This window comes from Sciurus vulgaris, assembly GCF_902686455.1.
Source record: "Sciurus vulgaris genome assembly, chromosome: 9".
NCBI classification, from domain to species: Eukaryota; Metazoa; Chordata; class Mammalia; order Rodentia; family Sciuridae; genus Sciurus; species Sciurus vulgaris.
The window spans coordinates 135,276,838-135,290,689 of NC_136469.1; the positions used below are offsets into that span (position 1 = coordinate 135,276,838).

General features: G+C 39.9%; 1 protein-coding gene across 3 annotated transcripts in view; it reads right to left on the bottom strand.

The window, feature by feature from the left end:
• CC2D2A (coiled-coil and C2 domain containing 2A) overlaps positions 1-13,852 on the bottom strand; it is a 102,319-nt gene that overhangs the window by 6,149 nt on the left and 82,318 nt on the right. For all 3 annotated transcript variants that reach the window (XR_013766310.1, XM_079154520.1, XM_079154519.1), the window contains 5 exons: positions 13,252-13,428; positions 9,016-9,219; positions 6,169-6,258; positions 4,711-4,824; positions 2,735-2,869 (listed from right to left, as the gene is read on the bottom strand). Coding sequence is in view for 2 of the 3 variants with exons in the window: in XM_079154520.1 (XP_079010646.1) it covers positions 2,735-2,869; positions 4,711-4,824; positions 6,169-6,258; positions 9,016-9,219; positions 13,252-13,428 (720 nt within the window). In the remaining variant the exon portion in view is untranslated. The remainder of the gene's footprint in view (positions 1-2,734; positions 2,870-4,710; positions 4,825-6,168; positions 6,259-9,015; positions 9,220-13,251; positions 13,429-13,852) is intronic.

The following is a 13,852-nucleotide window of genomic DNA, read 5'->3' on the forward strand; positions in this document are numbered from 1 at the left end:
AGAAAACTAACATGCAGGAAGATGAACTTTTAATGTGGACAGGGAAATTCTCCCTGCAAAAGTGACCTGTGATCAGAAATGGAAAAAATGAGGGAGAAGTTTACAGAGATACCTAATAAGGGGAGGTTGGTCATTATATGGGGAAAACAGGCAAAGTGTGTTTGATGTGTTTGACTAAGAACAAGGCATACAAAGTGGCTTTCAAGGAGTGAGCAAGGTGGAGAGAGCTGGTGAGGGATGACAGCAGCAGACATTAAAGACTGTGCCTGGGAGGAGAGTGGGCTTGGGGCTGGGACCCGGGAGGGACTTTTACTTTTTATTTGGTACCCTGAATACGTGTATTTAGATTTCTCCCAGGAGCACACCTATTGTTATAGATAGCATCATAGTTAATAATAATAGTTGTGCTCTTGGGAGAAAAATAAATATGGAATCTTTATGAACGTTTTTTTATAAATGTGGAAAGAAAAGCCAGTGGGGGGAAAAATAAGCTTTTGCAGAAAAATGAAAAACATAAGTCCTTCTTTATTAGCAAAACCAAGGAGAGGGAAAGTGATTTTTCATGAAGAAGGGATTAGCTGTGTTACATATTTGGAAAAGGAGAGAAGAGAGGAATGAGAATAAATCATTGGACTTATTTATTAGCAAGACAATGGTACTTCTTTTTTGGCGGGGATGGGTACTGGGGATTGAACTCTGGGGCACTCGACCACTGAACCACATCCCCAACCTTATTTTGTATTTTATTTAGAGACAGGGTCTCACTGAGTTGCTTAGCGCCTTGCTTGTACTAAGGCTGGCTTTGATCCTCCTACCTTAGCCTCCGGAGCCGCTGGGATTACAGGTGTGTGCCACTGTTCCCAGCAAGGCAATGGTACATCTCAAATTTAATTTCTGTGATATGATCAGGAAGAGGAACTAGGTTATAGTGGGGTGAGGTCTGAGTGCTGACAGACTGAATAGTTGAATTCTAGAAGGAAAGGAAAGACAGGGAATGGCGGTTCAGGGTGCATCTAGGTTGGAGGAAGCATATTTTAGAATTGCTGGACTCTTGAGCAAATAAACAGGTAGACAAGCAAAAACATAGGGGGAAGTTGGGTCAGTTGGAGAGTCAGATCTTGGAGTAGGAGTGGAAACAAACACAAGTGGAAAGGGGAGAAACTTACTTCCTGGAAAAGGAGTGAAGGAGAAAAAGGACTGAACATCCAAAGAGGTGGTGTGGTGGGGTGGAGAGCAGCTGAGGTGCCAGAGAGCCAGGCCATAGTCCGCCGCAGCCAGGTGAGGCTTAGAGCAAAGTTAGGACAGCTGCCATGGCGGTGCACATCGTGAGCCCGTTACTGTCTTTAGGAGAATTAGGCAACCATACAATAACTGTCTTGAGAGCTAACAATTGTTTTGAGAGAAATGCGAGTTCTTAAAAGGATTTTTGAGAGCCTGTTGACCGTCTGATTACTAATAACCTTGATACCCCAAACAGATGGAGTTTAGCAGATCATTTATGATCATGACACTTTAAGTGTAATAATTAACGTGGTACTCCACCGTACTATTTTCACTTCTGTAATTAATAGGAGTAGCCATTTGCTGGACACCATGGAAGGCAGGTACTTTGATGGGTGCTTGGCACGTATTTATGTATGATCTATCAAAATGTATAAATGCATTCTACCGTTATGTACAACTAATTAGAACAAATAAAATATTTTTTTAAAAATGAGTTATCTTCAAAGTAGAGTACAGACTCGGGTATGGGAAGAAAATATTAGCTCTTCTAATTTATTTTTATTTTTAAAGTGCTTTTTGTGTAATATAAAATATTGCTGCACATGTGAATATAAATAATTTAGAAATAAAAACACACGTGCTGGAGATGCATGCACACTTTTTACTGACAGATGCACAGAGTTCAGCGAGCAGTATGTGATGAGTATAAATACCATCAGCCAAACATGGGAGCGCTGTGAGCATGTGACAGGTGTTCTGCAACCATTATCTCATTTATTTCCTACAACCCTCCATCTTCACTTTCTACTTAGAAGTAATTGCCTCACTATCACCTCCATTTTATCAATGAAGACACAGTTTGTGAGAAATTAGTTTCCCAAGCTCACACAACTAGTAAATGATGGAGTTTCAATTCAGACAATCTGACCCCCTAAATCATATTTGTAACCACTGCTATATAGTATCCCTCACAATAAAATCAAAGAGCCCCCCAAATGACAGAATCACTTCTGCAGGTCTGCAGTACCTAAAAAAAGGTACCCTAAAAAAAGAAAGAGGGTTGGGATGTAGTTCAGTGATAGGCCTGTCGTGTGTGAGGCCCTGGGTTAAATCCCCAGTACTGCAAGGAGAAAGAAGAAGGGAGGGAGAAGAAACCTGTTCTTTTCAGGAGATAAGTTACCTTCATTTAATTTTAAAAAACCTATGGGTCAGGCAATGTACATGCTATTTTAGAAGAGAGAGCCAGGACAGAAACTGAGGTCTGCAATCCTGTATTTTAAATTTCATTATTCTGCTTCTCTGCAGATCAGGTGACAAGTTTTATTTAGGACCATTTAGGTGAGTAATTCTGCCACTATACTTGCCACTACATTTCTTCAGCTGTGTGTGTGTGTGTTAATATAAATTTTTTGGATATGTAAGGTATTTAAATAAATTGATCAATTAAGAAAAAAAAAAAAACAAATCAACAGTTAACCAACCATGTTTAAGAGGAAATGGTAATACTCACATTATCAGGACCAATTAAACAGCCCACACTTTTCAAAGGACAGAATGTATCAAATTGTCCATAAAAGTGTCCACTGCAAGGATTCCATATTAAATAATGATTTTGCTCCCAAGTTAACACATAGGCAGTTGGACCCTGAAGGGAAATATCCATTAAAAAGTTTCCAATTAATGATGCAAGTAAACTCAATAGTAGTTTGCATAGACATTTTGTTATTTTAGTTGAACCTCGAATTTCTAAAATCCCATGGTTAATGGAGAAAATTAATTTGAAGTTCTAGGTTGTACTGATTTTTAAAATGAAATCAATTTGGGGGGAAATTTTTGCATCTGATGTTAGTATAGTGTCCAAATAAGGACAACAGTAATCCAACCAGAACACTGTAAGACTGGTTGAAGAACTGTCATTATTGGAAATAAGCAGTCATTGGCATTTTCTTGTTACAGTCAGTAGAATTGCCATTTAGGTATCAAGAAAGCTGATTATATTTGAATTCTATTTCTGATAAAAAAGTAAGGTATTTGATACATATTTGTAATTATGTACATGCATAGAAGATTTGAAAGGTGTTACAGTTTAAATCTTAACTGTCCCCCAAAAGCTGGCATACTGAATGTCTCGTCCCCCAGAGCAGCCGTGTTCAGAGGTGGGGCCTTGGGGAGATGACGGGACCCTGAGGGCTTTGACCTCATGGATGAATCCTTCATCTGTGGGTCCACAGCTTAATGATTTGGAGGCAGGGGTTTGTCACCGAGTGCTCTCTCTTTGCTCCTGGCTACCATGAGGTGAGCACTCTGCTCCACCACTCACTCCCTGCTATAACGTTCTGCTTCATCACAGGCCCAACACAGGGGCCAAGTAACCGGGGACTGAAACCTCCAAAATCATAAGCCAGAATACATCTGCCCCCCTTGTAAGTTGATAATCTAGCTATTTTGTCACAGTGATGGAAAGCTGACTGACATAAAATGATACCTGCCAAAGTGTTAAAATCAAGACTATACCTTGGAGGAGGGTAGGTTTGGGGCTGGAGCCCGAAGAGGGACTTTTACTTTTTACTCACAATATTTGTGTATTGTTATATTCTTTTATTACAATGAGGATTGATTTATTTATTGCTCATGCATGATTTCACTTTACAATATGCTTAAAATAGCCTTCAAGTTGTGAAGTAACTTGCTTAGGGTCACTTGGCTAATGAGGTGTAGACATGGAACCTTAAACCCAGGTCTTACACTTGCTTGCCTGCTCTTTTTTCCCTTGTGCCAGCCAGCTGCTCTTGCTATCTCATGCTCAGGGATTCCTAGAGTCTCCTTCTACCTCACCTCTATGGCCTTTTTTTGAGATATTCTTTGCATAAGCTGCTTCAACCCATGTGAAATTTCTATCCTTGGTTCTCAATTACCCATCATTCCCCAAATTTGGGGGCTATTTGCTGTGACTAGGAAATAAAATTCTGATAGTCACTAAGTCTGCAATATAATAAAAATAGCAAGAGTAACATAAAAATATAAAAATATAGTTGTCAACGTTCTTTTCCTTGCTCCTGGGTTATCTGGCTTGTCCCCATTGCCTGCCAAGTTAGCAGACACTTACATCATGGAAGCTGTGGGCATGAAAGGAGAGATCTCTCGCCTTAACACACTGCTTTGAATCCCTTCCTTCCTTAGGGTGTAGAACACGAGATTCCTAAGGAATCAGGATGCTCAGGAACATGAACAGGATGAGGCTTGTACTAAAAGGACTGCTAAACAGGGGCTTTGGATGCTAAAGGGTCTGGGTTTGCTAAAAAACATTTTGAAGTGCTGTGCAGGGTCCTTAATGCCTTGTTAAACCATTTCAAGTTACCAGTGGTAGTTAAGGCATCTCTGGGCAACTGAGAGAAGTATTATGAAAACAAGTCCTGCCATGATCTGAACATCTAACTGGGTTAGACAAATACACTCCTCTGCTTCAGCCAGCGTAAGTGTGCTTACCTCAGGAATAGCATTGCCCATCACCAGCCAGGCCTTCTTACCCAGGAACAGAAAGTAATTACATAGCAACACTGCATGCTCTTCCTCATCTCCTGCCAGGAGATCAAGAAATTGCTGACAAAAAGAAAAAAAAAAGGTATTGAGTACTTCATTCCGGATTGACCATGCAGGATTTTAGTAAGTCACAGTTGAAATTAGGGCCTTAAAGCCTAAGACCTACTTTAAAAATCTTTTCCAAAATGTTGACCCTGTATTGATAATGCCTTAAAACAGCAACAACACTTCTGGTGAACATGGTGTTTTCTTTAACAATAATGCTCTCAATGTGGATTTCAAGAATCAACACTCAGTATGATTGGGGTGCGGTAAGAAGGGAGACACTAATTTCAAAGTTTTAGTTTTTATTTTGTATATGTGAGAGCTCACTATGTGCTCAGTGATCCTTAAAGTGCATTTTTCACATTAATTCATTTTGTCCTAGATTAACTTTTTCAGGGAAGTATTCTTGTTTCCCAGTTTTGCAGGTGAGAAAGTAGAGGCCCGGATCAATAAAGTGATCAGGCCAGTCTGCTTCTGGAGTACGTGAACTCTTCTAGTTTTCACATAACTTCTTATAGATCCCTCAAGGTCATAGATTTTGTTTTCTGAAATTATCAGCACTTATGTTGCCAAAATATATTGGGGAACAAAAAATATAAAGTGTACTTAATTTCTTCAATTTAGGACTGTCCTTCAAAGGAAGCTATATAATACTCTAATGCAAAGAGTACAAAGTGAGATCTGGAAACAGAATGAGTACCTAAGATGTTTGTTTTGTATTACCTAAGATTCAGTTGAAAATTCATACACCACGTATCAGTTGTAAATTCCACAAAGTGGAGATTTTGCTCATATCCAGGCCTCAGTACAGTGCCCAATATGTGGTAGGTGACTGTCTTAAGTAAACAATGATAATGACAGGCCTCAAGAAGTCCACAAATTAAGGATTATATCATTTCCAATTATAGAGTGCAATTTTGATTTTAAAAAAATTTTTTCTAGTTGTCAATGGACCTTTATTTTATTTATATGCGGTGCTGAGAATTGAACCCAGTGCCTCACACATGCTAGGCAAGTGCCCTACCACTAAGCTACAACCCCAGACCACACACTTTTGATTCTTTTATGAATAAAACAGGTATAGTAAGGTAATAATACTAGATGAATAATTCAGCATTAAGACCTCTGAAGTGTCATTTTTTAAAATTCTTTCTTTAATTTTTTTTTTTTAACTTCTGAATTTTGGGATAATTGAACCAGGACGTGAATCACTGCAGAATTTAGTTCATATGGTCAAATAGATTTTATTTTTGATGACAAATGAGTGTTGCAGTTGAAAATTATGCAAGCCATTTAGCGAAGATGCAGTTAAGTTAGCTCGATTTAGTAAACCTCTCCCTGGGAGGGAGAACAACTTACATCAGACGTGCTCCAGAGGTCACAGATACCGGCGAAGGAAACGGTGTCGGGCAAGAAAGGAATCAAGGACACGTATCGTGCGACCAGTGCCTGTATACACAAGAGCCGCTTTAAAATATCGTTTCCAATAAAATAGAAAAATTAGAAAACTGCAAACCCTACCGCATTCTGCAAACAAGTTTCATACGTCACGAAGAGTGACGCTCACTCCCTGCCCACTGTTGTGTTACCTTCGTCTTCACCAGACAGCCTATGCAGAAGATTATGGCTGTTGTCCGTCTTCCACCAGATGAAGAAACTGACTTTTGTGTCCCTTGAAATGTCCTTATTTATTCTTGTTCTTTTTCTCTTCTCCCTCTCCCCTTCTTCACTTCTGGGTACAACAGGACTTCCCAGGATCATGGCATACTTTCCCTAGCTCAGTCCTGAAAGCAGTGTTTCTCCAAGGAGCCTGGTTCACTTCAGAGGGGGATGGGACTTAGGGACTCTGGCGATCCTGACATCCTCAGAGATGTAACTCATATTTCTTTAATTTAAACACCATGTTTACTGGCCTATCCATGTTTCCACTTGTTTGAATTCTTGTGCATTTCCAAATTTGTGCATTTTCATAATGAATTGTAAGAGGATTTTGTTTTTTGTCTTTTATTCTGGTGCCCATTCCTTTATGTATTATATATGTTGTAAATATCCTCTCCTGATTTGTGGCTTGATTTGTCATTTTATTCATGGTATCTTTGGATAAACTCAAGTTCTCAATCCACCCCCACCACTGGGTCGCTGGGGATTGAACCCAGGGCCTTACGCACACTAGACAAGCACTCTACCACTGAGCTACATCCCTAGCCCCTCAAGTTTTTAATTTTAATGTGGTTGCATTGTTATTTTTTTTATGATTTGAACTTATTTTGGACATTCTTATCATCTTATTCTGTAATTTTACTTTCCATACTTTTTCTGTGATTTCTTTTCCCCTCCCAACTCTCTTCACCCCATTTCATTTATTTTCTTGCTAGTTTTAGAACTTACACACACTCTGTTTACTTATGGGCTAATCTAGAAATTTCAAAATTGAACTCTAAACTTAGTTATCTTTATCCTTATTTTGAAGAACATCAAGGGCATTAAAATACTCTCATCAGCCCTGTCCTAACACACACAGCCTGCTATCTGTGGATTGAGACCTGAAACCGTGAGCCCCATATAAACTTTCCCTCCTCTAAAGTTGTTCTGGTTAGGTCTTACAGTGAAAAAGCTGACTAAAACAATATCTATTTTACATCTTGTACCAATAATTCTGTCTACAGTCTTTGTGGTCAGATGCTTCAGGTTATTGTTTATGCTAATTCTTAAATTTCTTTATGGTGACTTATTTCATTGATGGTCTTTTATGGTATATTCATGTCTTTTAGAACTTCTGTGGATTTTGATTTTTTGAGACTGAGATGAAATGACTCTTCTAGAAGGATTTGTGTTTGCTTTTGACAGGGATCTGGGATTGTTACCAGAAGTGAATACTTCCAACTAAATATTTGGTTGAAGTTTTTTTGAGTCCTACAGACAATATAAATTCTAATCCCACATGTGAGTAAATACAGGTTAACGATCAGGTATTCTCTGGTGAGACTCTATTTCTCTTTCATCCAGAGGCAGGGCTAGACAGCCTGGATTCCTTCTCAGGGTGGGGACTTCCCACGTTGCCCACTGAGGTCATTGTCCTCACTCATCTCTACCCGAGTCTCTAAGCTGCCAGCCTGCTCTAGCCCGGGTCTCCCATCTCCCATAGCCTGTGGCTCACTGAAACTTGGCTCTAGTGTTCAGGAAGGACGGCAGACATTACTTCAAGCCCTCGCCCGTGTGGAATATTGCTTTCTTGTGTCTGTATATGTGTCCCCCCTTCACTTTACTTCTATTTTAGCCACAATTTTTAAAATATTTCAAATATTAATGTATTATCACTCATAAGTGTTCTCTGCAGGGAGAAATCTCCTGTACATCTACTATGCTAGCCAGAATGGAAGTCTTTATTATGGTTTCCAATAAAAAAATGACTTGAGAAAATGGCATGTAGAACACAGGGTTGTTTTTTTAAAATATGGCCTACATCTGCAAAATATATCATCTTATTTCTAAATCTTTATAAGAATGACTATTAGCAGCAGTTACTCCCTATGCCACCCACTCTCCAAAAACATTATGTTACTCACTTAAAAATGTCCTGTTTAACACGTGGCTTCTGTTTCATGAGTTTGTGGTGGAGTGGTTTGAAGTCAGTGAATGGACTGTGTATATTTAATGGTCCAGTATGGGTGCACTTTGTAGTGATAACCTAAATGCTGAAAATGCTTAAATTGTTGAAATAATTTTTTTTTTGCTTAATTTAAATCAATGATGCTTATAGCATTAAGCATGGTACCAAGTAGTTATTTCAGTATAATAGAAAGCACGTGAGTTCTGAAACTAGAGGCCTTGTGGTTCATATCCTAACAAAGTTATTGAGAATACACAATGAAGACATGCTTACGTAAGACATTTTGAAAGTGCAGAATACCTTACCAGATGTTGAATATTCACAACCTAATATAATGCCAGGGACATAGTAAGCACTCAATAATTATTAATGGAAAGAATGAATCAAGAACTATTTATTTTCATCCCTGGGACCTGCAGACTCTTCTAAAGAAAACAAGTCTTGTGGTAATAAAAAAGTCTTAATCATTACTTTCATCACCAATGACCTTGACATAGGTAATATCTTTTAAATAGTACAAAATATGGTACAGTGGCAATATATTGAAAATTTAAAACATTTTTAGTAATGTCTCTGATTAGCAATAAAGTACTTACTGCTGTTGCCTGTGGATTATTGGGGTAGGCATTAAGGAGCTCCTTAGGAGGGTTTAAAGGCTTGAGATAGCGTGTTACGAAAACAGTTTTTCCACTCATGTCAATTACAGTTGTAAGGCACTGACGATTCAGAAACTTTAAGGCACATTCAGCTTGAAACTTCTCTGTTGCTTGAAGCAATTTCTCATCTTCCTGAGACTCAAACTTCAAAAAGAAAGACTTATGGGCTTACATATGCTCAGGGGAGACACAGTGGTACATGTTCAGATGCAACAGTCAGTGTGAACTAACAGTGTGGTTTGGGCAGCATGAGTAAGTGAATCTTAATAAAACCATTACATCTTGGTATCCCTGCAGCTTTATTTAATTATATTTATAATTTAATAATTAGACTGCTGTACTAAACACTTAACATACACATTCAATAGGATTAAAAGAAAATAGTGAACAGGAAAGCAGCCATGTGGAAACACTGGAATATTAAAGTACTCTATAAAAAACAGACTACAGCATGCTGATTCTGATTTGTGAGCCCAAGCAATGGTGTTTTATGTGCATTTTGATGTTGGTTTTAAGACGGGGTGACCCAGAAATCTGTCATCTCAAATGTAAAATATCTGTCACAGATTTCTAGGATAGAATTGTGAAGCCAGAAATAATTGTACTTTTAGAAAGATGGAAAACTATGAACAAAACTGGTTCAAAAGAAGGTACCCAGTTGAGTTTATCCCTGTTCCTCTAAGCCCATTTATTTACTTATTCATCCAATTACTTGAAAAATGTTTGCTAAGATTCTAGAAGATTCCAGGTATTCTGGATATGTGATTATGAAATAGTCCCCTCAAGGAACTTCTAGCCTGCAGGAGAACATGAACACCAGGTGCTCAACTCCTTGCCCAGAGCTTCTACGGGGATAGGCACAGGGTGCTAGGGGAGCAGCTAAGAGAAGCAGCTATCAACACTGTCCAGGAAGAACACATAGATCTTGAATCAGAACTGACAACTGACTTTCCAAGTGGATAAAGTGTGTCAGGAACTTTTTCTACCACTTTGCCTTGGTGTTCTATATCTTAACTCTATAGCAAGCTATCGCTGGCAGGGCCTGTGCCCGGGTGCATTCCTTCCTACCCCTAGCCTGCATGTGGTAACCCCCTAAAAAGTATTAGTAGTCATTAATAGTTGTTTAGGCCACTAGGATGCCATTTTATGATGTGAAACACGAATTTAAGTAGTATGGTATGTCTGTGATTTAAGTGTCAAGGAAAAGCTAAATGCTAAAAGAATCTGGGTGTTTATTTATTTATTTTGTACGAGGGATTGAACCCAGGGGTGCTTAACCACTGATTCACATCCCTAGCCCTTTTCTGTACTTCATTTAGAGGCAGGGTCTCCCTGAGTTGCTTAGGACCTTGCTAAGTTGCTGAGTCTGGCTTTGAACTCATGATCCTCATGCCCCAGCCTCCTGAGCCACTGGGATTACAGGCATGTACCACTGCGCCTGTCTTGGGTTGTTTGTTATGAAGCAAATTTAGGCAGAACTGTTAAATTCAAAGTTCACTGGACATGAAATTTGGGGGAGTCTTAGCTGGCTACATTTTTAAAAATTTTTATTTTTATTGTAATTAGCTGGCTACATTTTTTGACCTCTGGGTTAATGGTTAATGAAACACAGAAAAGCAAACGGGTTTATCCTGCCTTTTAACAGCTGCACATGGCAGTCTCTACTGAGCAGAAACAACTGTGAGAGCTACCCTGTCTCTCTAAGGAGCAGCTCACAGACTTGATGGAAATGGACACATGGGGATAGCTCTCGGTGTGCAGGTGACCTTCACGCTAATGCCTTCTTAATTCAATGCCAACCAAGATTCACTCTGACAAAAATGTCCAAGACATCTTTTGGGGGAGTGCTGAGTTGAGCCCAGAGCTTTGCACACACTAAGCACATGCACTACCATTCAGTTACCTCCCCAGCCCAAAGCCGGACATTCTTCATGGACCTGCAGACATCTATATTCACTGCCGAGGGACACAGGCATCAGGATCCAGCACCCATCCCCGGGACATTTGACATAGCAGCTCATTAAAAGCTAATAACTACCAACTGATGAATTATAGAACAAAACACTGGGTACCTTCTTGAGCATGTTGCTCATCTATCATAGGCAAGAAAGAAGAAAAAAGAGAGGAAGACTTTATTAACAGCAATATTTTTTAAAAAACTCATTTTTAACCAAGACAATGTCAAGTAAGGGAAAAAAAAAAGTGTTTCAGGAGTTGATTCTTTAAACTTTTACATTCATAAATACCTTTGAAAAATATGGAGGGATTCTCTATGGGAGCCTGCTGCTGCCCATGTGGATAGTGGGACTCTAACCTGCTAATCCCAAAAGTTGCTGCTAGAGGCCCAACAACTCAAGGCTGTGGTCCCAATTGTTTCAGGTGAGAGCTTCTCTCGGAGTCTGCAGGTGAACCAGAGGGTAGTGTTTTCTGCCTGAGCGTTAAGGATCCCAGGGCCCTGTCGACCAGCATGCTTTCCTTATCAAACAGCAGCCAGAGATAAGCCCTCTTCTTAGAAGCCTAAGGGAAATGCTTCCCACAGCCACAATGGGGCAGTGAAATGCCACTAAAGGCAGCATTAGGGCCGACGCTGCAGGACTTGAGGACCTGTCCTGAGCCCCGGATGCCTCTCCAGGGTCCTGCCGCAGGAGGTGAGGGCTGGGGAAGGAGGCCTAGCACAGAGCAGTTCCAGGTTTGGTTTTTTTTTGCCAGTCCCAGACAACTTTGGCTTTTCGGAAGGCTTACAGCTGACTGCCTTTTCTTTTGTTAAGAATTACATAGAAATAACGAGCTCGTCTTTTTTCCAGCAGCATTCTTCCATGCTAATATTCTTGTCCCTCTCGAGTTTATACATGAAAACAAACATTCAGAGCATATAGTTGTCTTTCTGAAATATTTCGAAATGCATGTATTTTAATGTTTTCTTGAGAACCTGAGTTTTAGTGACAAAGCCTAGCATATAAAATTCATTTGAATTTCAGTCCATTTGTATTTCCAATAATCCCTGTGTCCTGAAAGTGCCTAGCAAATGGAATATAAAAAGGACATTTCTCTGTGAACCAAGTTGTAACACAGGAAAAGAAACAGCAGTGCGCTCACTTTTTTTTTTTTTTTTTTTTTCCATCTCCATCTAAATCCTGATTCCAATGGGAAACCAGAGTCAGCAGAGCACTAGGTTCTGCAGTGCAGCTTGGAGGTTGTGGCTCTGTAGGCTGTAAGGTGGGCGGCGTTGCCACCTGCTTGTCTGACTGCTCTACCCCGGTGTCTAGAACTCTCGGTGCTGGTTGAGTGAATACAGGGTGGAGCCAGACAGACGTTTACCGTCACCTCTGCCACGTGCTGCCTGTGTGCGCCTGCAGAAAAAGAGTCTGCTTCTCCTCACCTCTAAGTTGGAGACCCACACCCAAGACACCTGAGTGTGTGAAAGAAGAGAACATGTCTCCAGCCTCTGACAGTGCGGAGGACAGAGTAAGGGACTTCAAACGTATTGGTGGTGGTTGTTACTACTGGATTAGTTTATATATGCATAAGAGGTCACAATAACTTCCAAATGCAACGAGGGCAGTGTGTGTAAATGCTATGTAAGCATTTATGTTAGGAAAGCTATTTCCCGGTGATGAAGGTTGGGAACTGTTGTTAACAAATGGAAGTTCTAGACATTCTTTTTTCTAGAGCTGTTTCAAAGAGTACTTGTGCAGATGTTTGTTTATTTCATGAAATGAATGGTGATGACCCTTGAAGGTCATCTGGCTTTATGAGCCTATGAATCAACTCAATACATAGCACAGCCAGGGATGTGAGGTCAGAACATGGAAATCTATTTCGGCATGCTTGCCAGCAAATGTCAAGTGAAAGAGCAATCTGATGTTCTCATTTGTCATATGTAATTTTCTTCACATTGAGAAAATTCTTCTAAAAGCAGAACATGTTCACATTTGTCTCGCTCTGCCTAAAAGTTTAGACTGCTGATTGACCTAATTATTGGCTCAGTGGAAGTGCAAACCCACACATCTCTTCTCTCCTCGTTATTCTGTTCAAACTGAAAAAATAATGAACAGAGATATATTGCAGTAGGAGAACCTGTTGGTATAGTGCAGAGTTGGCAGACTCCACCTGGTAAGCACCTCTCACGCTTCACCGGCAGGGGATGTGGGTTCCAGACTCCAAGCAGGGTTATACCTTTTCTCGAACTGACTCTCCAGGAACCAGCTGAGGCTCAATGGTGATGAACAAGGTGATGTAGGAACCTTCGCTTAAGCTTCGGACAGAATCGAAGCCTCGCTCCAGAATCATGTTTCTCTCCTTACTGTAGCCCAGAAGAACGGGGGGAATATCTATTTTAAACGTTCCATCAATCTGTGAAGAGAACATGAGCTGGTAAGCATTCTGGCGATTTTCCAACAGAAGTTCAAAGACGAGTCTCAACTCATCAAATAAAAATCACTTAGACTGGCATAGGAAGCCCATCCCATCTTTCAAGCCTTGTGTAGATGAAATGCTGTCTCTTTCATGGATACTTGTTATCTCTTCCACACACATAGTTTATTTCATTTGTTAGATTATGGTTTTCTGTTGGACTTTATAATTGTGTGCACATTTGTCATATTCTTCCAGATAATTACTCCCCGAAAATATTTTCCCTCTTTTTATCATCCTTCTCTGACATGTAAAAGTGTTTTGTATACACATTAGGTTGCTTAATAAATGTGCCCTGCATGATTGATCAGTTACTTATTCAGAAATAACTTATGTAGAAGTTCAAAAGCCAGGACTTTCTCAC